General features: G+C 45.6%; 1 protein-coding gene and 2 non-coding genes across 3 annotated transcripts; all 3 read left to right on the top strand.

The window, feature by feature from the left end:
* Positions 1-4,912: 4,912 nt before the first annotated feature.
* LOC137318793 (probable G-protein coupled receptor 139) lies at positions 4,913-6,733 on the top strand. Its single transcript, XM_067981438.1, has 2 exons — positions 4,913-4,964; positions 5,832-6,733. Exons 1-2 carry the CDS (start codon positions 4,913-4,915, stop codon positions 6,731-6,733), a joined length of 954 nt encoding a protein of 317 aa, XP_067837539.1.
* Positions 6,734-21,932: 15,199 nt separating this feature from the next.
* trnak-cuu (transfer RNA lysine (anticodon CUU)) lies at positions 21,933-22,005 on the top strand. Its single transcript has one exon. It is a non-coding gene; the product is annotated as a tRNA-Lys (tRNA).
* A 1,392-nt stretch (positions 22,006-23,397) lies between these two features.
* On the top strand, positions 23,398-23,471 carry trnal-gag (transfer RNA leucine (anticodon GAG)). The gene has a single exon. It is a non-coding gene; the product is annotated as a tRNA-Leu (tRNA).
* Positions 23,472-25,298: the final 1,827 nt, after the last annotated feature.

Here is a 25,298-nt window from a genome sequence, read left to right on the forward strand (position 1 = left end):
TTCCCTGTTTTACCTCTGGATAGGAGATGCCTGGATCTGTTTAGGAGCCGTTTGGGTCTGTGTAGGAACAGTCTGTCTGTTTAGGACCTGTCTGGGTCTGTGTAGGATCTCTATAGGTCTGTGTTGGAGATGTCTATGTCTGTATATGTGCTGTCTTACTCTGTGTAGGAGCCGTCTGTGTTTGTATAGAAGCTGTCTGGGTATGTGTAGGAGCCGTCTGTGTCTGTGTAAGAGCTGTCTGGGTCTGCGTTGGAGCCGTCTGTGTCTGTGTAAGAACTGTCTGGGTCCGTGTAGGTGCCGACAGTGTCTGAGTAGGAGCCGTCTGTGTCTCTGTAAGAGCTGTCTGGGTCTGTCTAGAATCTCCGTAGGTCTGTGTTGGCGCTGTATACTTCTACATGTGTACTGCCTGGGTCTGTGTGGCAGTTGCCTGGGGCTGTGTGTCATTTGTCTGGGTCTGTGCAGGAGGTTTCTTGGTTATGTCTAGCAGTTTCATCGGTCTGCGTAGGAGTTTCATAGGTCTGAGTATGAGCTGTCTGGGTCTGCGTGGGTGTTGTCTGGGTCTGGGTGGCAGTCGTCTGGGTCTGGGTGCCAGTTGGATGGGTTTGTGTAGGAGCTTTCTGCGATTGGGTATGAGCTGTCTGGGACTGGGTAGGAGCTGTTTGCGACTGTGTAGGAGCTCACTGGGTCTGTGTAGTGTTTGTCTGGGTCTTTGTAGGAGTGCCTGGGTCTGAGTAGGATTACATAGAATGTACGGCACAGCACAGACTCCGACCATTCGGCCCAACAGGTCCATGCTGGAGCAGTCTGGATCTGTTTACGAGCTCGCTGCCTCTGTGTACTAGTGCCTGTGTCTGTCTAGGAGTTGAAAGGGTCTGTCCAGGAGTAGTCTGTGCCTGTCAAACAAGCTGAATGAGCCATTGAAAGGAGTTGAATTGGTTTGTGTAGGAGATCTCAGGTTCTGGGTAAGAGCTGTCTGGGACTGGCTAGGAGCTTTCTGGGACTGGCAAGGAGTTGTCTGGGCCTGAGTCGGAACTATCTGTGTCTGGGTGGGAGGTGACTGCCTCTAGGTAGGTGCTATCTGGGTCTTGATAAGAGCTATATGTGTCTGGATCGGAGCTGTCTGCGCCTGAATAGGAGATATCTGCTTGTGTGGAGGAGCTGTCTGCGATTTGCTAGCAGATGTCTGGGTGGGAGATGTCTGCGTCTGGTTGGAACAGGCTGCCTGTGGGTAGGAGATGTCTGCGTCTTGATAGGACGTGTCTGCATCTCAGTAGGCGGTGATTGCGTCTCGTTACGACACATCTGGGTCTGTGGTGGTGATGTCTGGGTCTGCCGAGGAGGTATCTGGTTCTGTGTAAGATCTCCATTCGCCTGTGTAGGATCTCCATAGGTCTCTAAATGAGTTGTGGGGTCTGGGTGGCAGTTGTCTGGGTCTGGGTGGCAGTTGTCTTGGTCTAGGTGGCAGTTGTCTGGGCTTGGGCCGGAGCTTTCTGGCTCTATGTAGGATCTCCATAGGTCATTGTAAGATCCCCATAAGTCTGTGTAGGAGCAGTCTGGATCTGTGTAGGAACTGAATGGGTCTGTCTCGACCAGTCTGCAGCCTTTGATACGTTTGACCACACCATCCTCCCCCAACGTCTCTCGTCTGTCATCCAGCTTAGTGGGACTGTGTTGGAGTCATCTGGTAAGCTTAGGAGCAGTTTGGATCTGTGTAGGAGCTCGCAGCCTCTGTGTAGGAGTGCTCGTGTCTGTTTATGAGCTGAATGGATCTGTCTCGACCAGTCTGCAGCCTTTGACACGCTAACCACACCATCTTCCTTCAGCGCCTCTCCTCCGTCGTCCAGCTGGGTGGGACTGCGCTCGCCTGCTTCCATTATTAACTATTCAGTCGTAGCCAGAGAATCACCAGCAATGTCTTCTCTTCAAGCTCCAGCACCATTACTTCTGGAGTCCAACAAGGTTCCATCCTTGGCCCCCTTCTATTTCTCGTTTACATGCTGCCCCTCAGCGACATCATCCGTAAACACATCAGATTCAACATGTACGCTGATGAAACCCAGCTCGACCTCACCACCACCTCTCTCGATCCCTTCACTGTCTTTGATTTGTCACAATGCTTGTCCGACCTCCAGTACTGGATGAGCAAAAATGTCCTCCAATTAAATATTGGTAATACTGTAGCCATTGTCTTTGGTCCCTGCCTCAAACTCCGTTCCCTAGAAACCGACTCCATCCTTCTCCTTTTCCACTGTCTGAGGCTGAGCCAGACTGTCCGCAACCTTGGCGTCCTATTTGACCCTGAAATGAGCTTCCGATCACATATTCACTCCTGGACCAAGGCCGCCAACTTCCACCTCCGTAACATCGCCCGTTTCCGCCCTTGCGTCAGCTGATTTGCTGCTGAAATCTCATCCATGCCTTTGTTACCTCCAGAGCTGATCATTCCAATGGTCTCCTGGCGGGCCTCCAATCTTCCACCCTCTATATACTTGAGTACATCCAAAACTCTGCTGCCTGTATGCTAACTCACATCGAATCCCGTTCTACCTTCACTCCTGTGCTCGCTGACCTACATTGGCTCCAGGTCCTGGAACACCACGATTTTAAAATTCTCATCCTTGCGTTTAAATCCCTCCATGACCTGGCCCTTATTTCTGTAACTTCTTCCAGCCCTACAATCCTCAGTGATCGCTGTGTTCCTCTAATTCTTGCCTCTTCCACATCCCTGATTGTAATCGCCCCACCATTGGTAGCCATGCCTTCAGCTATCTAGGCCCTAAGCTCTGGAATTCCCTCCCTAAACCTCTCCGCATCTCTTCCCATTTCTCCTCTTTTAAAACGTTCCTTACAACCTACTTCTTTCACCAAGCTTTTAGTCACCTGTTCTAATCTCTCCTTATGTGGCTCGGTGTCAAATTTTGTTTGATAACACTCCTGTGAAGCGCCTCGTGACGTTTTACTCCGTTAAAGGAGCTATATAAATGTAAGTTGATTTTGTTGTTGATGCGTCAGAATGCACAGGGTTCTTTGAGCGTGATTCAATATATAAAGGAGTAAAACGGGCTATAGACATTCAGGGAGTCCCCAGAATCTGTCAGAATGTACAGGGTTCTGTCAGCGTGAATCAATATATAAAGGAGTACAACGGGCGATAGACATTCAGGGAGTCCCCAGAATCTGTCAGAATGTACAGGGTTCTGTGAGCGTGAATCAATATATAAAGGAGTACAACGGGCGATAGACATTCAGGGAATTCCCAGAATGTGTCAGTATTTACCGGAGTCTGTTGTAGTGGGTTACTATATAAAGGGGTATTAAGGGTTGTAGGTATACAGGGAACCACCACCCCCCCCCCACCCCCCATATTGTGTCCGTATGTACGTGGATCTGTGAGAGCGGGTTAACATATAAATGGTTAACAAGGACTGTAGACACTCAGGGAGTACCCATATTGTGTCAGTATGTACAGGGTTCTGTGAGAATGAGTGGATACTTACAGCGGCACCAGGGATTATAGACATTCAAGATGTACCCAGACAATGTCAGTATTTAAAGGAGTTTGTGGAAGTGATTTAATATTTGCAGGGATGCCAGGGATTGTTGACTATCAAGCTGAACCCAGACAATATCAGTATTTACAGGGGTCTGTGAGTGTGAATTAATATATAAAGGAGTACTAAGGGCTCTAGGTATACAGGGAGACCCTGTATTGTGTCCATATGTACGCGGATCTGTGAGAGTGAGTTAATATATAAAGAGGTACTAAGGACTGTCGACATTCAGGGAGTCGCCAAACTCTGTCAGAATGTATAGGGGTCTGTCAGAGTGAGTAGATATTTACAGGGGTACCAGGGACTGTAGACATTCAAGATGTACCCAGATTATGTCAGCATTTATTGGGGTCTGTGGGAGTGATTCAATATTTACAGGCATACTAGACAGCAAACATATCTATACAGTCCACAGATTGTGTCAGGAATCGCAGTCACCGACCAATATTTTTCGAAGTATCCAGAGCATTTATCATTGTCTGTAGCAATATTTGCAGGGCAATCCATAGATTATGCGAATATTTACAGTGGAATCGAAAGACAGTGCCATTTTTTGCAAGTAGATCCAGAGACTGTACCAATATTTACAAGAGTGGCCATAGGCTTGCCGATATTGACAGGGTATCGAGAGATTTTACCAATATTAACGGGATGGTCTCCAAACTGACTGGTAAAATGGTTCAGTTTTCATCTCAGTGTGAGCCCAACCCTTGTGAATTGGTTAGAAACTCTCTGAAACTAAAGGATTTCACTCAGAAATACTCTGCAATATGTAAATGAAGCTGCTCTCGCTTCACATCCGTGCTGTCAGACTGCGGGTCTTATAGTTTCGGTTCTTTCAAACATTTATTAAAATAATATACTGGGCTTTGGGCTTTCCATCGGTGTAATATTTGGTTAAATAAATGTTGTGATATAAACATTGTTGGATTTAAAGTTATTAACTGAATCTGTTTGTTCAACGACTGTAATTAATATCAGTCTCCATGGGCCCTGATTGTGTCACTGAAGTGTTTCTCTCTGCTATAAATAATCGACTACTTTCAACGTGTTCTCCCATAGTGTCAGTTGGAGCATCATCTCCGGCACTAACAGAGATCAGCGGCTCTACAGAGAGGGAAAGAATAGATCGGAATCTGAGAGCAATAGATTGGAATGTTACAACAATGGATCAGAATTTTAGACCAATAGTTTGGAATGTTACAACAATGGATCAGAATTTTAGAACAATAGATTGGAATGTTACAACAATGGGTCGGAATCTGAGAACAATAGATTGGTCCAGTCCATTCTGGGTTTTTCAATATCTGCATGACGATTTTGATTCAATATCAATAGAGTGGTGGATAATTTATGCGCTTATGGGGATAAAAGTAATTTATTATCCTCTCCTCGTTGTTGTTGGTGTTCCTGGTAAGTCTCTGTATCCAGTTATTAATTCTATGAACCATTTTTCACTTTATTACTGTTCTTGTCATTCCCTGTCCAACACTCGCTGCTGTTGGTGCTCCTGGTAAGCATCTATATCTAGCTTAAAATTTAGAGGGGGTACCCGCGATGGGAGAGATATTGATAGGGGGAACAGGAGTGGGAAATATATTCACGCAGGTTTTCTGAATGTGAGATTTAAGTTACAATGTGTCCTTGGGATGTGTCAGTATTTACAGGGGATCCAGAGATGGTATTAATATTTACAGGGGATCCAGTGGAGGCACGAATATTTACAGGAGATACAGAGATAGTACAAATATTTACAGGGGATCCAGAGATGGTACTAATATTTAAAGCGGATCAAGAGACAGTACCATTATTTACAGGGGATCCAGAGATTGTGATAATTTTAACAGGAGATCCAGAGACGCTACTATTATTTACAGAGGATCTAGAAATGGTACTAATATTTACAGGAATCCAGAGAAGGTACTAATATTTACAGGTACCCATAGACGGTCCTAATATTTACTGGGGATCCAGAGATGACACTAATATTTACAGGAATCCAGAGACGGTACTAATATTTACAGGTACCCATAGATGGTACTAATATTTACAGGAGATCCAGAGATGACACTAATATTTACAGGAATCCAGAGACGGTACTAATATTTACTGGTACCCATAGATGGTACTAATATTTACAGGAGATCCAGAGATGACACTAATATTTACAGGAATCCAGGGACGGTACTAATATTTACAGGGCGTCAAGAGAAGGCACTAATATTTACAGGGTGTCCAAGCCTGATGAATAATTTCCTGGTTTATTTCTCTTCCTTGCAGTTAACTTATTGACGATTCTGATCATGTCTCGGGGAAAGTGTGGTCTCTCCAAATGTGTCACTTGCTACCTGGTGGCGATGGCAATGGCGGATCTACTGGTCGTTATCACCGACCTGATACTCAGGCAGATTCCGATTGCTTATATGTTTCACTTTCAATTCGTGGAACGGTCCATTCCCGTGTGTAATATCCATGCCGTCCTGCTTTTCGCAGCCACAGACTGTTCTGTCTGGTTCACCGTCACTTTCACCTTTGATCGATTTGTGGCCATTTGTTGCCAAAAGCTGAAAACTAAATATTGCACGAAGAGAACGGCGGCTGTGGTTCTGGGAACAGTGACTGTGCTGAGCTGTTTGAAGAATACTTTCTGGTACTTTATGTTCACGGGTCGGTATATGCTTGTCAATGAACCCTGGTTTTGTGCTGTAACACTCAGTTTTCTAGATTCACGTGTGTGGGCAGCAATCGAACTCCTTTATTATATCCTCACCCCGGGGGTCCCATTTGTTCTGATTCTACTGCTCAATGCCTTAACCGTCAGGCACATTTCAGTGGCCAGCAGAGCCCGCAGGAGACTCCGAGGCAACAGCAGTGGGGAGAATCCCAGAGACCCAGAGATGGAGAGCAGAAGGAAGTCCATCATTTTACTGTTTGTTATCTCAGGAAACTTTATACTGTTATGGGCGCTGTATATGGTGTTTTCTATATGCAACCGGATATATTATTTAGGGTATTATTCTGTATATCTACATGGTTTTGTACAAGAAATAGGATTCATGCTCCAGCTCCTGAGTTGCTGCACAAACACTTGTATTTATGCCGTGACACAAACTAAATTCAGAGAGCAGTTGAAAAATGTGGTGAAATATCCCTTTATTGTGATTGTTAAATTCATTAAATAACTGGAAGATCTGAAGACTTTCCAACACCAGAGTCAGTGTTGTGTGATACGGTGTCTGATTTTCTCTCCACCAGGCCGGGGCGCTGCAAACACTGTGTAATCTGCAACCACTGAAACCTTTATAAACTGAGGCTATTGATCAAGCAATGGACAGCGTTTCTCAAAGTTTACATCTCACGCAAGTACAAGTTGTAAAATAACACGTGGCTACTGATTGCACTAATGAGATACCATATCGGAGAAATTAAAAGGTAATAAAATAAACAACAATACAAGGTGCCGGTAAACAAATTGTTAATGGCGCGGGAGGTAGAGGAGATCCCTGGAGAGTAGGTGCCGGTGACCAGTGTGTTAATAGTGCTGGAGGTAGAGGAGCTCCCGGGGCCGTAGGAGCCTGTGACCAGTGTGTTAATGGGGCTGGTGGTAGAGGAGATCCAGGGACTGCAGGTGCCGTTGACGAGTGTGTTAAAGGGACAGGAGGTAGAGGAGATCCCGGGACAGTAGGTGCCTGGACCAGTGTGTTAATGGTGCGGGAGGTAGAGGAGATCCAGGGATTATAGGTGTCTGGACCAGTTTGTTAATGGGGCGGGAGGTAGAGGAGATCCTGGGAATGTAGGTGCCGGTAAACAGAATGTTAATGGCGCCAGAGGAAGAGGAGATCCAGGGAGAGTAGTTGCCGGTGACCAGTGTGTTAATGGGGCGGGAGGTAGTGGAGATCCGGGGACTGTAGGTGCCGGTGACCTGTGTGTTAATAATGCGGGAGGTAGAGGAGATCCCGGGGCTGTAGTTGCCGGTGACCAGTGTGTTAATGGGGCGGGAGGTAGAGGAGATCCGGGGACTGCAGCTGCCTGGACCAGTGCGTTAATGGGGCGGGAGGGAGAGGAGATCCTTGGGCTGTAGGTGCCGGTGACCGGTGTGTTAATGGAGCGGGAGATAGAGGAGATCCAGTGACTGCAGGTGCCGGTGATGAGTCTGTTAAAGGGGCAGGAGGTGGAGGAGATCCCGGGACAGTAGGTGCCTAGAAGAGTTTGTTAATGGGGCGGGAGGTAGAGGAGATCCCAATACAGTAGGTGCCTGGACCAGTGTGTCAATGGGGCGGGAGGTAGAGGAGATCCAGGGACTGCAGGTGCCGGTGACGAGTCTGTTAAAGGGCAGGAGATAGAGGAGATGCCTGCATATTAGGTAACGGTGACCAATGTGTCAATGGGGCGGAAGGTAGAGGAGATCCTTGGACAGTAGGTGCCGGTGACCAGTGTGTTAATGTTGTGGGAGGTAGAGGAGATCCCGGGACAGTAGGTGCCTGGACCAGTGTGTCAATGGGGTGGGAGGTAGTGGAGATGCTGGGAATGCAGGTGCCTAGACCAGTGTGTTAATGGGGCGGGAGGTAGAGGAGATCCTGGGAATGTCGGTGCCGGTAAACAGGTTGTTAATGGTGCGGGAGGTAGAGGAGATCCCGGGACTGTAGGTGCCATTGAACAGTCTGTCAATGAGGCGGGTAGTAGAGGACATCCTGGGAATGTAGGCGCTGATGACCAGAGTGTTAATGGGGCCGGTAGTGGAGGAGGTCCTGGCACTGAACGTGCCGGTGAAAAGTGTGTGAATGGAGCGGGAGGTTGTGGAGATCCCTAACTGTATGTGTCGGTGACCAGTGTGATAATGGGGCTGGAGGTAGAGGAGCTCCCGGGGCTGAAAGTGCCGGTGACCAGTGCGTTAATGGGACAGGAGGAAGAGGAGACACTTGGACTGTAGGTGCCGGTGACCAGATTGTTAATGGGGCGGGAGGTAGAAGAGATCCTGGGAACGTAGGTGCCGGTAACCAGTGCGTTAATGGGGCGGGAGTTATAGTAGATCCCGGGACTGTAGGTGCCGGTAACCAGTGCGTTAATGGGGCGGGAAGTAGAGGACATCCTGGGAATGTAGGCGCTGCCGACTATTGTGTTAATGGGACGGGATGCAGAGGAGATCCCTGGACTGTCGGTGCCGGTGACCAGTGTGTTATGTGGAGCGGGAGTTATAGCAGATCCCGGGACTGTAGTTGCCCGTGACCAGTGTGTTAATGGGGTGGGGTGGGGGGGGGGGGTGGTTAGAGGAAATCGCGTGTCAGTATGTGCCAATGACCAGTGTGTTAATGAGGCGGGAGGTGGAGGAGATCCTGGGACTATAGGTTCTGGAGATAAGTCTGTTAATGGGGCGGGAGGTCGAGGCGATCTCTGGACTGTAGGTGCCGGTGACCAATGTGTTAATGGTCTGGGAGGTAGAGGAGATCCCGGGACTGCAGGTGCCGGTGACCAGTCTGTCAATGAGTTGGGAAGTAGAGGACACCCTGGGAATGTAGGTGCCGGTGACCAGAGTGTTAATGAGGCGGGTAGTAGAGGAGATCCTGGGACTGAAGGTGCCGGTGACCAGTGTGTTAATGGGGCGGGAGGTAGAGGAGATCCTGGGACTGAAGGTGCCGGTGAGAAGTGTGTTAATGGGGCGGGTAGTAGAGGAGATCCTGGGACTGGAAGTGCCGGTGAGAAGTGTGTTAATGGGGCGCGAGGTAGAGGAGATCTTGGGACTGAAGGTGCCGGTGACCAGTGTGTTAATGGGGCGGGTAGTAGAGGAGATCCTGGGACTGAAGGTGCCGTTGAGAAGTGTGTTAATGGGGCGGGTAGTAGAGGAGATCCTGGGACTGAAGGTGCCGGTGAGAAGTGTGTTAATGGGGCAGGAGGTAGAGGAGATCCTGGGACTGAAGGTGCCGGTGAGAAGTGTGTTAATGGGGCGGATAGTCGAGGAGATCCTGGGACTGAAGATGCCGGTGAGAAGTGTGTTAATGCGGCGGGAGGTAGAGGAGATCCTGGGACTGAAAGTGCCGGTGAGAAGTGTGTTAATGGGGCGGGAGGTAGAGGAGATCCTGGGACTGAAGGTGCCGGTGACCAGTGTGTTAATGGGGCGGGTAGTAGAGGAGATCCTGGGACTGAAGGTGCCGTTGAGAAGTGTGTTAATGGGGCGGGTAGTAGAGGAGATCCTGGGACTGAAGGTGCCGGTGAGAAGTGTGTTAATGGGGCAGGAGGTAGAGGAGATCCTGGGACTGAAGGTGCCGGTGAGAAGTGTGTTAATGGGGCGGATAGTCGAGGAGATCCTGGGACTGAAGATGCCGGTGAGAAGTGTGTTAATGCGGCGGGAGGTAGAGGAGATCCTGGGACTGAAAGTGCCGGTGAGAAGTGTGTTAATGGGGCGGGAGGTAGAGGAGATCCTGGGACTGAAGGTGCCGGTGAGAAGTGTGTTAATGCGGCGGGAGGTGGAGGAGATCCTGGGATGAAAGTGCCGGTGAGAAGTGTGTTAATGGGGCGGGTAGTAGAGGAGATCCTGGTACTGAATGTGCCGGTGAGAAGTGTGTTAATGGGGCGGATAGTAGAGGAGATCCTGGCACTGAAGATGCCGGTGAGAACTGTGTTAACGGGGCAGGAGGTAGAGGAGATCCTGGGACTGTAGGTGCCGGTGACCAGTGTGTTAAATGTACGGAATGTAGAGGAGATTCCGAACTATAGGTGGCGGCGACCAGTGTGTTAATAAGGCCGGAGGCACAGGAGATCCTGGGACTGTAGTTGCCGGTGACCAGTGTGTTAATGTGGCAGGATGTAGAGGAGATCCCAGGATAGTCGGTGCCGGTGACCCGTGTATTAATGGTGCGGGAGGTAGAGAAGATCCCGGAACAGTGGGTTCAGGTGACAAGTCTCTTAATGGGGCGGGAAGTACAGGACATCCTGGTAATGTAAGCGCTGCCGACCAGTTTGTTAATGGTGCGGGATGTAAAGGCGATCCCTTGGCTGTAGGTGCCGATGATCAATGTGTTAATGGGGCTGGAGGTATAGGATCTCCTGGTACAGTAGGTGCCCGTGACCAGTGTGTTAACGGGGTGGGGATAGAGGAAATCGCGGATAGTAGGTGCCAGTGACCAGTGTGTTAATGGTGCGAGAGTTAGAATCGATCCCGGGAAAGTAAGTGCCTGTGACCAACGTGTTAATGGTGCGGGAGGTAGAGACGATACTGGGACAGTAGGTGCCGGTGACCAATGTGTTAATTGTGCTAGATGTCAAGTAGATCCTGGGACTGTAGGTGGCGGTGACCAATGTGTTAATTGTGCGGGAGGTAGAGGAGACTCTGGGAATGTTGGTGCCGGTGACCGGTATTATAATGGGGCGGGAGGTAAAGGAGATCCTGGGACTGTAGGTACCGGTGACCAGTGTGTTAATGTGACGGGAGGTAGAGGAGATCCTAGGAATTTTGATGCCGTTGACCAGTGTATTAATGTGACGGTGGGACAGGAGATACTCGGACTGTAGGTGCCTGTGATCAATTTGTTAATTGTGCGGGAGGCAGAGGAGATCCTGGCACTGTAGGTGCCAGTGAGAAGTGTGTTAATGGGGCGGCAGATAGAGGAGACCCCTGGACTATTGGTGCCGGTGACTATTGTGTTAATGGGGCGGGAGATAGAGGAGATCCCGGACTGTAGGTGGTGGTGACCAGATTGTTAATGACGCGGAGGTAGAGGCGATCACGGGAATTTGGTGCCAGTGAGATACGAACATAAGAATTAAGAGCAGGAGTAGGCCATTCGGCCCCAGGAGCCTGCTCTGCCATTTGACTAAATCATGGCTGATCTGATTTTGATCTCAACCCTACTTCCCCATCTACCTACTATCACCTTTGACTCCCTTGTTCGTCAGGAATCTTTCTAACTCAGCCTTAAAAATATTCATTGACCCTGCCTCCACCGCTCTCTGGGGAAGGGAGTTCCGCAAACTCACGAACCTTTTAAACAAATTCTCCTCATCTCCGTCTTAAATGTGAGATCTTTAATTTTAAACTGTGGTCCCTAGTTCTAGTCTCTCACACAGGGGGAAACATCGTCTCAGCAATTACCCCTTCTAGTCCCCTTACGATATTAGATGTTTCAATAAGATCACCTCTCATTCTTCTAAACTCCAGTGTAAACAGGCCAAACTTGTCCAACCTTTCCTCAGAAGATAACCCCCTCATCTCAGGAATCAGTTGAGTGAACTTTCTCTGAACCGCCTCTAAAGCAATTATGTCCTTTCTTATACAAGGAGACCGAAATCGCACACAGTATATTCCAGATGTGGTCTCGCCAGTGCCCTGTACAACTGCAGCAAAACATCTCTACTTTTATATTCCATTCCACTTGCAATAGAGGACAACATTCCATTTGCCTCCCTAATCACTTGCTGTACCTGCATACTAACCTTTTGCGATTCATGTACGAGGACACCCAGATCCTTCTGTACCTCAGAGTTCTGCAATCTCTCTCCATTTGAATAATAGACTGCTTTTCAATTCCTCCTGCCAAAGTGGACAAGTTCACATTTTCCCACATTATACTCCATCTGCCAAATTTTGCCCACTCACTTAAGCTATCTATATCCCTTTGCCGACTCCGTATGTCATCTTCACAACTTACTTTCCTACCTACCTTTGTGTCATCACTAAATTTAGCAAACATACATTCGGTCCCGTCATGCAAGTCATTGATATAGATTGTAAATAGTTGAAGCCCAAGCACTGATCCCTGTGGCAATCCACTTGTTACATCTTGCCAACCTGAAAATGGCCCATTTATGTCTATTCTATGTTTCCTGTGAGCTAACCAATCGTTTATCCATGCCAATAAGTTACCCCGCACACCATGAGCTCTTACTTTGTGTAACAGCCTTTGATGTGGCATCTTGTACAAAGCCTTCTAGAAATCCAAGTACATCGCATCCACAGGATCCCCTTTATCCACGATACTTGTTACTTCCTCAAAGAATTCTAATAAATTAGTCAAACACATTTTCCCGTTCAAAAAGCCGTGTTGACGCTGCCTGATTGCATTGAGATTTTCTAAGTGCCCTGCAATAAACATCTTAATTTTCCCAATGACAGATGTTAAGCTCACTTGCCTGTAGTTTCCGGCTTTCTTTCTCCCTCTTTTCTTGAATAGAGGAGTTATATTCGCTATTTTCCAATCTGATGGGAACCTTTCAGAATCTAGGGAATTTTGGAAAATTAATGCCAGTGCATCTACTATCTCTGCTGCCACTTCTTTTATGACCCTAGGATGAATTCCGTTACGACCTGGGCACTTATCAGCTTTTAGTTCCAATATTTTTTTCAAAAACCTTTCCCTGGTGATTGTAAATGTTTTAAGTTCCTCACTCCCTTTCACCTCTTGATTCACAATTATTTCTGGCATGTTATTTGGATCCGATATAGTGAAGACGGACGCAAAATATCTGTTCAATTCATCCGCCATTTCCTTATTCTCCATAATCAATTCCACAGACTCACTCTCTAGAGGACCAACGCTCACTTTACTTACTCTTTTCCTTTTTAAATATCTGTAGAAATTCTTACTACCTGTTTTTATATTTCTAGCTAGCTTTCTCTTGAAAGCTAAATTATCCCTCCTTATTATTCTTTTAGTCATTCTTTGCTGTTTTTTATATTCTGTCCAATCTTCTGACCTACCACTAATCTTCGCGGAATTTTCTGCCTTTCCTTTCAATTTGATACGATCTTTAACTTCCTTAGTTAGCCACGGATGGTACGTCCTTCCCCTGGAGCCTTTCTTTCTCACTGGAATGTATCTTTGCTGCGTGTTATGAAATATCTCATTAAATGTCGACCACTGCATTTCTACTGATATATCTCATAACTTAAGTTCCCAGTTCACTTTAGCCAACTATGTCTTCATGCCCTCATTATTGCCCTGATTTAAGTTTAAAGCACTAGTCTTAGACTAAATCTTCTCTCCCTCAATCTGAATGCGAATTTCAATCATATTGCGATCAATGCTACCAAGAGGCTCCTTTATAATGAGGTCATTAATTAATCCTGTCTCATTGCACATCACCAGATCTAGAATAGCCTGCTCTAGAACGGCTCTAGAACGTGCTGCTCTTAGAAACTTTCCCGAAAGCACTCTATGAACTCATTTTCCAGGCTACCTTTGCCAATCAGATCTTTCCAATCCAAATGTAGATTAAAATCATTCATGATTATCGCTGTTCCTTTCTCACAAGCCACCATTATTTCTTCCTGTATACTCTGTCCAACAGTGTGGTTACTATTCAGAGGCCTATAAACTACTCCCACAAGTGACTTATTGCCTATACTATTTCTTATCTCTACACAAACTGATTCTACATCTTGGTCTTCAGAACTAAGGTCATTTCTCTCTATTATACTCATGTCATTCTTAATTAACAAATATAGTCTTCCACCTTTTCCTAGCTTTCTGTCCTTCCGAAATGTTAAGTGCCCTTGAATATTCAGGTTTCAGCCTTTGTCATCTTGCAGCCATGCCTCTATAATGGCTATCAGATCGTACATATTTATTTCTATGTGAGTTGTCAATTCATCCATTTTGTTACGAATGGTACGTGCATTCAGATACAAAGCCCTTGGTAATGTATTTTTTTCTTAAGTTTGCATACTCTGCCCCTTCCTGTCACCCTTTGATTATCATTTCCCTAATAGCTACCGTGCTCTCCTGCCTTGTCTTTTTTCTTTAATTTATCACATCTTCACTTAATTGATCTCTCTCACCCATTATTTAATTTAATGATTAATAGCCAGTGTGTTAATGTGGTGGGAGGTCGAGGAGATCCCAGGACTGTAGGTGCCATTGAGTGATGATTTCCTAACTTCACTCCTGAAAGTCCTGTCTCTAATGTTTAGGCTATGTCCCCTAGTCCGATATACCACTACGAGCGGAAATAGTTTCTCTCTATCCACCCCATCAGTTCCCCTTAGCATCTTGGAAACTTGGATCAAATCAGCCCTTAATCTAATAAATTCCAGGGAATGCAACCCTAGTTTGTGTAATCTCTCCTCGCAATTTAACGCTTGGAGTCCAGGTACCATTCTAGTAAATCTACACTGTAGTCCCTCCACGGCCAATATATTCTTGCTAAGGTGCGGTGCCCAGAACTGAACACAGTACTCCAGGTGTGCTCTAATCAGAGCTTTGTATAGTTGTAGCATAATATCTATCGCCTTGTATTCTAGTCCTCTACTTATAAAGGCCACCATTCCGTTAGCCTTTCTGATTAATTTCTGTACCTGTCCATGACATTTTAATGAACTATGCACATGACCCATAAGTCCCATTGGAATTCCACAATTTTGAACTTTTCAACATTTATAAAATATTCTGATATATCCTTTTTAGGTACAAAGTGGATGACCTCACACTTGCCTAAATTTGAAATCCATTGACCACAGTTTTGCCCATTCATTTATTATATTAATGTCTCTCTGTAATTATATGCTTCCATCTGCACTGCTTACAATGCTGTCGTCGGTGTTATCAGTAAACTTCGATATGTGGCTTTCTATCCCGTCGTCTAATATCAATGAGACCGCCTGAATTGAGGTAAATTCACATTCAGTTTCAATCTCCACATCATCTTGAGATATTTTATTTACTTCACGTGTGTTGCGCCTTGGAAACTTCCGCACCCTGTCCTCTGGAACTCAAATATGTACTGGATATAATTCAATTCTACCAACAGCAACACTGGAAAGATGCGAGACGCCAATTGGTGACTTTTCACTAAAAGTAGCAAGACAGCAGACCTCATCAACGATTTGAACCCGGGACCTTTCGCATTTTAATCAATAAAACCTCCGAAGCGAGAATCATACCTCTATACCAACGTGCCGCTATCGCAATCTACCATGCAGCTAGTGCAAAGGTTCGCTGCCACCTAAAGCCGATCGGCCTTCCGTTCAGATCTCTTCTGTCGATCCAATCTCATTTTCTATTCCGTGTACAGCAATATCAATTTGTGCACTAACAATTGCCAGTCACCAGTATTAGTCTCCCTTTACCAAATTGGTTTCGACTGTATGACTTGTATTATCAAGTAAGATGTTTCAGTATTAGTTGCTCTGAAACTACATTGTTTGGGAGGATACTGAGAGGTGCAGATGAAAAAAGTGACTTGGAGTGCATGTCCACAAATCCCTGAAGGTAGCAAGACAGGTAGATAATGTGGTTAAGTAGGCATACAGGATACTTTCCTTTATTAGCCCAGGCATAAAATATAAGAGCTAGGAGGTTATGCTACAACTGTATAAAACACCAGTAAGGCCACAGCTAAAGTAGTGTGTACCTTTCTGATCACCACAATGCAGGAAAGATGTGAATGCAGCAGAGTGTACAGAGGGGATTTACGAGGAAGTTGCCAGGACTGGAGAATTTTAGCTATGAGGATAGATTGGATAGGCTGGGGTTGTTTTGTTTGGAACCGAGGAGGCTGAGGGGAGATTTAATTGAGGTGTATAAAATTATGACGGGCCTGGATAGGGTGACAGGAAGGACCTATTTCCCTTAGCAGAGACGTCAATAATCAGGCGGCATAGATTTAAGGTAATTGGAGGAAGGATTAGAGGAGAGGAGAATATTTTTCACCCAGAGGGTGGTAGGGGTGTGGAACTCACTGCCTGAAAGGGTGGGAGATGCAGAAACCCTCATCGCATTTAAAAAGTACTTGAATATGTACCTGAAGAGCCGTAAACTACAAGACTTCGGACCAAATGCTGGAAAGTGGGATGAGGCTCGATATCTCTTTTTCGGCCGGCACAGACACTATGGGACGAATGGCCTCCTTCTGTGGTGTAAATATTTATGATTGTGTGGTTCTATATTTGATTGCCGGCTGTCTCGGCATCGTGATAACATACACTCTACCATAAGTCTACTTTAATTGATTTGGTGCTTTGTTTCACTGTAAGAGCGAAGAGACATTAACGTGTAGACATTAGCTGCAGCAGCTGGGTCGCACCTTTACTTTTCCTACCGTCTCAATCTTTCTTTAACCCTCTCTGCTGGTGTTGCAGGTTCGATCAGCCTTCGCCGATCATGGAAGCCTGAGAAGTCCATCAGTGGACAACACAAGAGACAGAGAAAGGGAGAGATAGAAAAATGCATGCAAAGAAAATATAGAGTATAAAAAGATTCATACAATCGTAAAATGGTTACAGCAGATAAGGAGGCTATTCGGCCCATCGAGCCCGTGCCGGCTCATTGTAAGAGCAATCCAGTTCGTCGCATTCCCTCGTCCCATTCCCCCGCCCCTTCCCGGTAGCCCTGCTTTTATTTCCCTTCAAGTACTTATCAAATTCCTTTTTGAAAGCCATGATTGAATCTGCTTCCACCATCCTTTCAGGGAGCGCTTTCCAGATTATAACTACTCGTTGGTAAAAAAGTGTTTCCTCATGTCGCCTTTGGTGCTTTTGCCAATCACCTTAAATCTGTGTCCCTGGTTCTTCACCCTTCCGCCAATGAGAATAGCTTCTCTTTATTTACTTTATCTGAAGCCTTCATGATTTTGAACACTTCCATCAAATCTCCTCTTAACGTTCCCTGCTCGAAGGAGAACAACCCCAGCACGGGGTAAATGCGGTCAATTAGCTTCAATTCATTTATTTAAGCATTACACATCTCTTTACACGTAACCGTGACATTATGGTCGCGTGGCATCGCGATCTAAGGTGTTCCATCAAATTTCTATGGAGGCGTGGGTTTGAATCCCACTGCTGTTAGAATTTCTGCCAATGTTTATTTTGATCTGTTCACAGAAAACCCGATTGTAGTGCGATGGAGCAGAGGATGTGAAAGGAGCTGAAAGTGAAAGTGCAGATATTATTTCCATCACGGGGACAGGACAAGTTTCCACAGGTAAGGGCCGCTCACCTTAATATTCCTTCCAGCAGAGTGGGACAGGTGATCAGAGCAACCGGGCTCTAGCGGCACAATAAAGCAATGCGCGGTCCTTATATGACAGTACAGGGTCGGGAAATGCAAAGGTTTTTATTCGAGACTCACCTAGATCAACAATTGTTTTTCTTTGTGAACATTTCGAACGGAGCTGAAGGTATAATTTCGGTGTTCCAAAATGCATCAATTATTTGTATCACCACGTGGTTCCTCTTGTTGTAATAGTGATGAAATATTTAGTGTTATTAGTTTACAGGAGGGTGGCTGCGGTATTGGAGCCGCAAACTATGATTTAGATCAATCTACAAGTTATGAGATTTATCTTGAGCTTTAAACCAGCGCGTTAGACCGCTCAGTCACGATACTTTCCATCTTGCGATCGTCAGGAGCTACTTCTAGAGGAGTAGAAATACTGCAAGCAAGAATTCTACCCCTCAAGCACCAATACACGACCGGCAGCCGGATGCATGTGTCCAGTTAGAAATCTGTCTGAAGGAACATGCAGTCTGATAGAACCGGAAATCCAGCAGATTGACTTTTGCAGTGAGCAGATGATGAGCCTCCTTCTTGAGAGTGTTTCGCCAATCCAGCTCAGAGTGGATTAAGCATTATAAATTCGGGTGGGACTGGAGCCACTTGTATCAGAGGAAGTGCAGGGGGTAGTTTCCCTTCCTTGAAGGACATTAATGATCCTGTTGAGGTTTTGCTGCAACATTTCACTTCCCAGCGCGGAAATCACCGAACCCTGAGCTAAAATTCAACGATGGTGAGATTCGGACACACAAACTTTTGCATTGATTCGAAGAAGTCCCACGTGCTACGCATGGCACCACAAATCGGCTATCGATTAGTTTATTTCACGTATCCCATATGCTGCTTTGGAACATTTGCTGCGGTGCAGTAAGTGGTTCAAAAGCTCAGTGGAGATTCAAAGCAGCTCCTGAGAAAGCGACAAAGCGACGGTTTGTACAATGCATAGTCCTCTCTCTCTCTCCCATTTGCTCACTCTCGCTTTCTATCTTGAGCTCTCACTCTCCCCGTTTATCTCTTGAGGGCTGGAATACAAAGAGGTGGAAGTTATGTTAAAGCTGCACAGAGCTCTGGCGAGACCCCATCTGGAGGACAGCATTCAATTCTGGGCACCCCACCTCAGGAAGGATGTATGAACCTGGATGTTCGAGGGGCTGAATGGCCTACTCATGTTCCCATGTTCCAAAAAATGAAAGAATAATTCAAGTATAGAGACCCTAATGTATCAGGATAAGTGAGTGAAGAATGTTTTCTGTTTGAAGTACTGATTTCATTAATTGAATACTCCCAGTGCAGTGCAGTCCAGTCCAGACAAGCTGCTCGCAAAAGTGGCATTTTCTGTGAGAACACGAAAGACTTGTTCAGGCCATGACAGTACCGAGTGCGGGTAGGCCTGCGCGTGAAATGGAAAATTGAAGTGAACTAATCCCACAAGCAGCGGATGTCTCTGTTTCCATTTCCAGAATGCACGCACGCACGGGTCGAATCGATACAGCTCCTGGGAAAGCTGCGGGGCGTCGCTGGGCTGCCGTGGATCATTTGAAGCAACCGTTTCACGTGGCATCTCCTGTTTCTGAATCTTCTTTCCCTCCTGCTTCCTTTACTCCTCCAGCTGCCAGTTGAATTAGATGCTTGATGCAAAAACAGCGAATACATGAAACCCATCTTGACCTGCTCAGCAGGGAGAGGGAAAGAACGGTGTTGTCCATCGAGAAGGGATGGATTTTGCACATACCGGAAAAAATAAACGGAAAGGTCTCATCACACTGCTTCTTTGCTTTGCGGAATATCTTAGTATTCAGGAGATCATCTCACTGCCCCCCAGGCCCATGATCCCCACTCGCACTCTCCTTCCAATCTCAAACACTTTGCTTAGGTTTGAAATCGCGTATGTTTTCACATTGGGATTTAATTTGCAGAAAGCGATGCTGTGATAACCGGGGCTATTGAGGAGATGCAGTGCAAGAAGATATATAAAAGGCTAATGATAGCAATGACTGTTCTCACACTGTGAGCTACAGTTAAAGGCTGACAACATTTAAAGTCTCATGCAGCAGGTCTGGACCCAAATCTTTCACGTGGCATCTCCTTCTGCTTCTGTCACTCCGTTTCCTCCACGTAGAGTTCATTTGGAATTCATGTGCGGCTTCTTCGAGCGCAATTCGCTCCAGTTCATCAATTGCAGATATTAGTTTGATCAAGGGGAGAGGACATCTTTTCACAGGCAAGGGCTGTTCATCCTATTGTTTTTCTGCCAGATTAGGGCAGATGATCAAAGTAACCGGATTGGGTGAACTGTCCGTACAGGTGCCTGGTGGGCTCGTGGTTATGATTCGGCGTTCACACCTATATAATTAATTACATGAAACCAAACAAACTCTACGAAAAGAGGAATATTTCTGTAAACACCATTAACCAACCTATAACTTTCTGTTGCAGACTGAAAGAAACCCTAACATGGTTAGCGAGTGACACTCATGAGTTTAATAATGATTTGTTTTGTATGTGAAACGCTTTTCAGACTGCATTTTAGGAGACGGTTTTGAAATGTTCAGTGTATATCACACCAGGAGTTTGGTGCAGCCGTTGTTAAATTGATGTGGAGATGCCGGTGATGGACTAGGGTTAACAAATGTAAGGAATCTTACAACACCAGTTTATAGTCCAACTGTTTTATTTGAAAATCACAAGCTTTCGGAGGATTCCTCCTTCGCAGGTGAAGTGTGGAATTCCTTAAATGTTACCGCATTTATAGTCAGAGAACAATACCTGGTGATTACAGATAATCTTTCCAACTGCCCGTTGCCAAGGCAATCAAAGTGTTCAGACAGAGAGATGTTACATACAGGACCACCGAATATCCAAACGGCCAGAACAAAAGACTGAGAGAGAGAGAGAGAGAGAAACATCCGAAAGGAAGAGAAAGAGAGAGAATGACCCGTTGTATTAAAAACAGATACATTTTGTTCGCTGGTGGTGTTACGTGTAACGTGACATGAACCCAAGATCCCGGTTGAGGCCGTCTTCATGGGTGCGGAACTTATAGAATCATAGAATCATAGAATCATAGAAGTTACAACATGGAAACAGGCCCTTCGGCCCAACATGTCCATGTCGCCCAGTTTATACCACTAAGCTAGTCCCAATTGCCTGCACTTGGCCCATATCCCTCCATACCCATCTTACCCATGTAACTGTCCAAATGCTTTTTAAAAGACAAAATTGTACCCGCCTCTACTAATGCCTCTGGCAGCTCGTTCCAGACACTCACCACCCTTTGAGTGAGTTTAATGTTCAGAAATAAGACAGCACAGATTTTCACTCGTGCAAGCTGCACACCCTTTATTTGGAAAAGTAAACTGATAGTAGAGAGATGTTATATTGATCACTGCAACCTGAAGCTTCAGCTCTGTGAATTAGTCCTTCAGCAACCTTAAAGTTGTGTTTCTGTTCGTGCAATTGGTTAGCGCGTTCGGCTCTGCACTGAAAAGTTGGTGGTTTGAACCCACCCGGTGATGCCGGAGTAACTTTTACCTTAACATTCATTTTCTAGCATTTCTGGGGCTCGAATGTGTGTCTTGTCTGCAAGAAAAAGCACCATAAACATTGCCAGCTGATTGCGTCTGATTTTCCACCATTTATTCTGCGGTTGGATAACAGGCATCTGAAACATACACAAAAGAAATGAGATTGGCTTGAAGGAAATCGGAATACTTCTTGACAGACAAAGTTCGAAGGTTGCAGGCGAGCTCCTTCACTCTGACACGGATATTTCTGCAGTGAGCGACATCAGACTATTTCCACAATGAATGACATTCCCTTAATTTTTGAAAAGTAAAATGGTATTCACATTCCGACTGGTTTCAGTTGATGTGTGAGAGGTCGTAAAAGGATCAATCTCCCGTTAAGGCGGCCTTTTTCTCTGTCTCTCTCTGTTGGTCGAATCCAAAATGAAATTGGAGCTGGACTAATCAGGCAAGAAATCAGGAACCACTTCAGCAAACAAAATACGGCCGAAAGCTGGAACTCTCTCATCCCAAAGGATGTGGATTGTGGCTCAATTCATAATTTGAAGACTGCCATTGATAGATCTTTTTTCGATTCGGGTACCAAGGAATATGAGTCCAAGGCGGAGAAACAGAGATGAATTGCAGATCAACTCATGATCTAATTGAATGGGGCAGCAGGTTCGAGGGGCTGAATGGCCTTCTCTTGTCCCGATGTTCCTATACTGCTCAGCGCGGGGCTGGACAAATGGTAAAAGACATCAGACGAACTCCAGAATGAAAAAAACCGGTGTTCAGAAGTAGATACCCTGAGATTGTGGAACGAACTCAACTCCTGCAGCAAAGCCAACAGCTGTCTCTCTGCAATAATAAGATGGGAAGAATTTTGGCAACCGGCCCGGCTAGCTCAGTCGGTAGAGCATGAGACTCTTAATTTCACGATCGTGGGCTCGAGCCCCAAGTTGGGCGATTTGTGTTCTACTTTTCACACTGGGTGATAAAAGTTTCAAAGTGCAACCTCTTATCTCCAGTTCATGAAATCCAGTTATTTTGACAGACACAACACTGAGCTGTGTGAAAGAAAACCGTGAGCGTTGCCAAATATCCAGTCCCTCCCGATACTATCTTCTCATTCCTTCCACATGGGACACGGCAGATACCGTTTCAATAGGTTTCATTTTTGCTGTTATTAAAAATGTTGATAGTTAGGATGTGTAATATTTATAAGATGCCAACTCTGGATCCATTCGCCTCTCTGATACCTCCTGATACCCACTTACCCTATTTGATTCTCCCTGATCTCCTTATCTTCTCTGATACCCTCAGAGAGTCCATTATCCTCTTTCAACCTTGTCAGCGCCCTTTACACTCTCTGATACCCGCAGTCCTCACCCACTGCTACGCCCTGAGAGTCCTTACACTCTCTGATACCCTCTGACAGTCCTTCCCCTCTGTGAGATCTCAATATGCTCTCTGATACCCTCCGACTGCCCGCTCCCCTCTCTGAGCCCCGTCACACTCTCTGATGCCCTCTGATAGTACCTTCCCCTCTCTGAGATGCCCTTGCCCCAATGGATCGCCACTAAGAAACGATTTGACGCCCTGAGGCCTTCTCAGAACCCATTACCGTCCCTGCTATCAAAGTGCGGTGTAACTTCACAGCTGGATCTACCGGTCTGTGTTAAGGATGAGATCCAGAGTTTGATCGGTCGCTGCTGCTTCCGCCTCTGAGAGCTCTATCGGCGGTCGGTACCGATATTCCTCCTATAAACTGCGTGTGGATGTATGAGTGCGCTGTTGATTTATAAACTTTGGTAGTTTACGTATGACAGCGATGAACTGTGGGTGTATCTCTATGAGTACGATGTTTATATATGATCTGTGGGTGTATCTCTATGAGTGTGATATTTATATATGAACTGTGGGTGTATATATTAGTGCGATGTTTATATATGAACTGTGGGTGTGTATATATAAGTGTGATATTTATATATGAACCGTGGGTGTGTATATATGAGTGTGATGTTTGTTTATGAACTGTGGGTGTGTATATATGTGCGTGATGTTTGTATATGAACTATAGGTGTGTATATATGAGTGTGATGTTTGTATATGTATTGTGGGTGTTTCTATATGAGTGTGATGTTTATATCTGAATTGCGGGTGTGTATATATGAGTGCGATCTTTATATATGAACTGCGGGTGCGTATATATGAGTGCGATGTTTATATACGAACTGGTGGTGTGTGCATATGAGTGCGATGTTTTTCTATGAATTGCGGAATAAACAGGAGCTGCAATTCCTCCTGGGGTTATGTTTTCTTCCAAGACAATGATGTAAAGGGATGTTTTGACAAGCGGCCGAAATCGCTCAGTTGGGAGAGCGTTAGACTGAGAGATCTAAAGGTCGATGGTTCAATCCCGGGTTTCGGCAGTTTTTGTTTGTTGAGTTTCTTCTTCCTTGCTTCGATTCTCGCATTTCATTGCAGTGAAATTTGATACCCGCCACAGAAGGATTGGGGATGAAATAGAGAGGCATCAAGGATGGGAAATATGTTTTCGTCTTGATATAGTTTTTATTTCTCTGTTACCTTCTGCCTTTTTTTCTTGTTTTTTCTCTCTCGGTGCCGGGGGACAATTTGATTTGATGCATTTGTCCTGAACTGATGCCTTTTCCACATCTCGCGGCGGTCAGACCCGCTTTGTCTGTCTGTTGCTGCTGATGATCATTAATGGGAACAGGCCGCGAGTTAAACGTTTCTCTGCAAACCGGAGAAAGAAAAATAAAAAGAAAGACGTGTTTCTCCGGCCCAGGGGCAAAGTTACAATGGATGTTATTCAATAAAACTGTCCGAGTGAATTTGTCTGTGGACCTGTTTGTAAGGCTTGCATTTTAAAAGTTACAAAAACCCGAAATAAATAAAGCAAATTACAAGAATGGAATCCGTGATCATGACATTACGGCATAGTCTTTGCAAATGAGCTAACCGGCGGTCCGAACGGCTGTTTAATTAATTGTTGTACCTGTATGCTGGTTGGTAGCGATTTCTGTACTTGGACCCCGAAATCGCTCTGCTCCTCCACAGTTCCTTTTTTCTCACCATTTAGAAAATAGCCTGAATTATCTTTATTAGATTTAAAGTGAATCACTTCGCTCTCCCCCACATTGAACTCTATTTGCCGCAGTTTTGCCCACTCACTTAATCGATTAATTCCCACTTTTCAACGTCCTGCTTCTTTCCACATGACTTATTGCGCCACCAGAAGGCTGCGTGTTCAAATCACGGGTAACCGTTACTTCTCGAGCTGATCGGATTCTGGATCCTTCCGGATTGAATATTTTATCTGCTTTTTCTCAATAAACAGAACCTTGCTCGAAAGTCTCCTTCCCTGGTTCCCAAATTTCAGGAAGGCGTCTCATTCTGCCCTTGACTTTTGATCTTGACCTGCAGTTGAAACTTTTGCAAAGAGGGAAATAAGTCGCCAAATCGCTCCACGTGAATCGGAAACGCTTTGGGAAGAAGTTCAGTGCAAACAATCAGGAATTTAAAGGCACCTCAATGACCTGCACTTTCATTGAATGAGTTTTGTTCGCCTCTCGGCTTTCATCTCACTGAAGTGAAGAGTGTGACCGCCTTGTATCTGTCAGCGTGCAAGTGACGAGTTTGGGGTGAGCACGGGTCGTCTTTATTTTTGAAATCTCACCAAGCAACAGGGAAAAGAAACTTCGAATCAAACTGTGCCTGTCAGTGATGAATTGAAGTGAATATCGCTCCAAGCAGATCTGGACAATGAGCAGCGCAGCCGCACAGGAGTCCCAAATCCACCCTCTCGCCACTCGGCAATCACAACTTTACTCCGGCCCAGTATCGCCACGCTGAAATCAAGTATTTCTCGAACACATTTTTTTTAACATCATAGTTACTGGTTTAATGGTGAAGACTACCGTCCGCTTCACTGTAAGTGCAAGCGACAACTTTGTAGACAAAGTGTCGTGTCACAGAGCTGCTCCTTGGACCTGCTCATTTCATCTCATTTCATTTTCAGCAAACCTGAATATTACTGGAATATAGAATGGCGAATCATAGCTCAAAAGGTCAATCCTCTCCACCAAGAGGGGACTGAGTCTTCCAACATACGGTGGTTAATGGCAAGGTTGGCTTCATATCCAGAAATAACACAGCACAGATTTTCACTCATGCAAGCTGCACACCCTTTATTTTGGAAAAGTAAACTGATAGTCAGACAGCTGTTATATTAA

This window comes from Heptranchias perlo, unplaced genomic scaffold (assembly GCF_035084215.1).
Source record: "Heptranchias perlo isolate sHepPer1 unplaced genomic scaffold, sHepPer1.hap1 HAP1_SCAFFOLD_73, whole genome shotgun sequence".
Lineage (NCBI taxonomy): Eukaryota > Metazoa > Chordata > Chondrichthyes > Hexanchiformes > Hexanchidae > Heptranchias > Heptranchias perlo.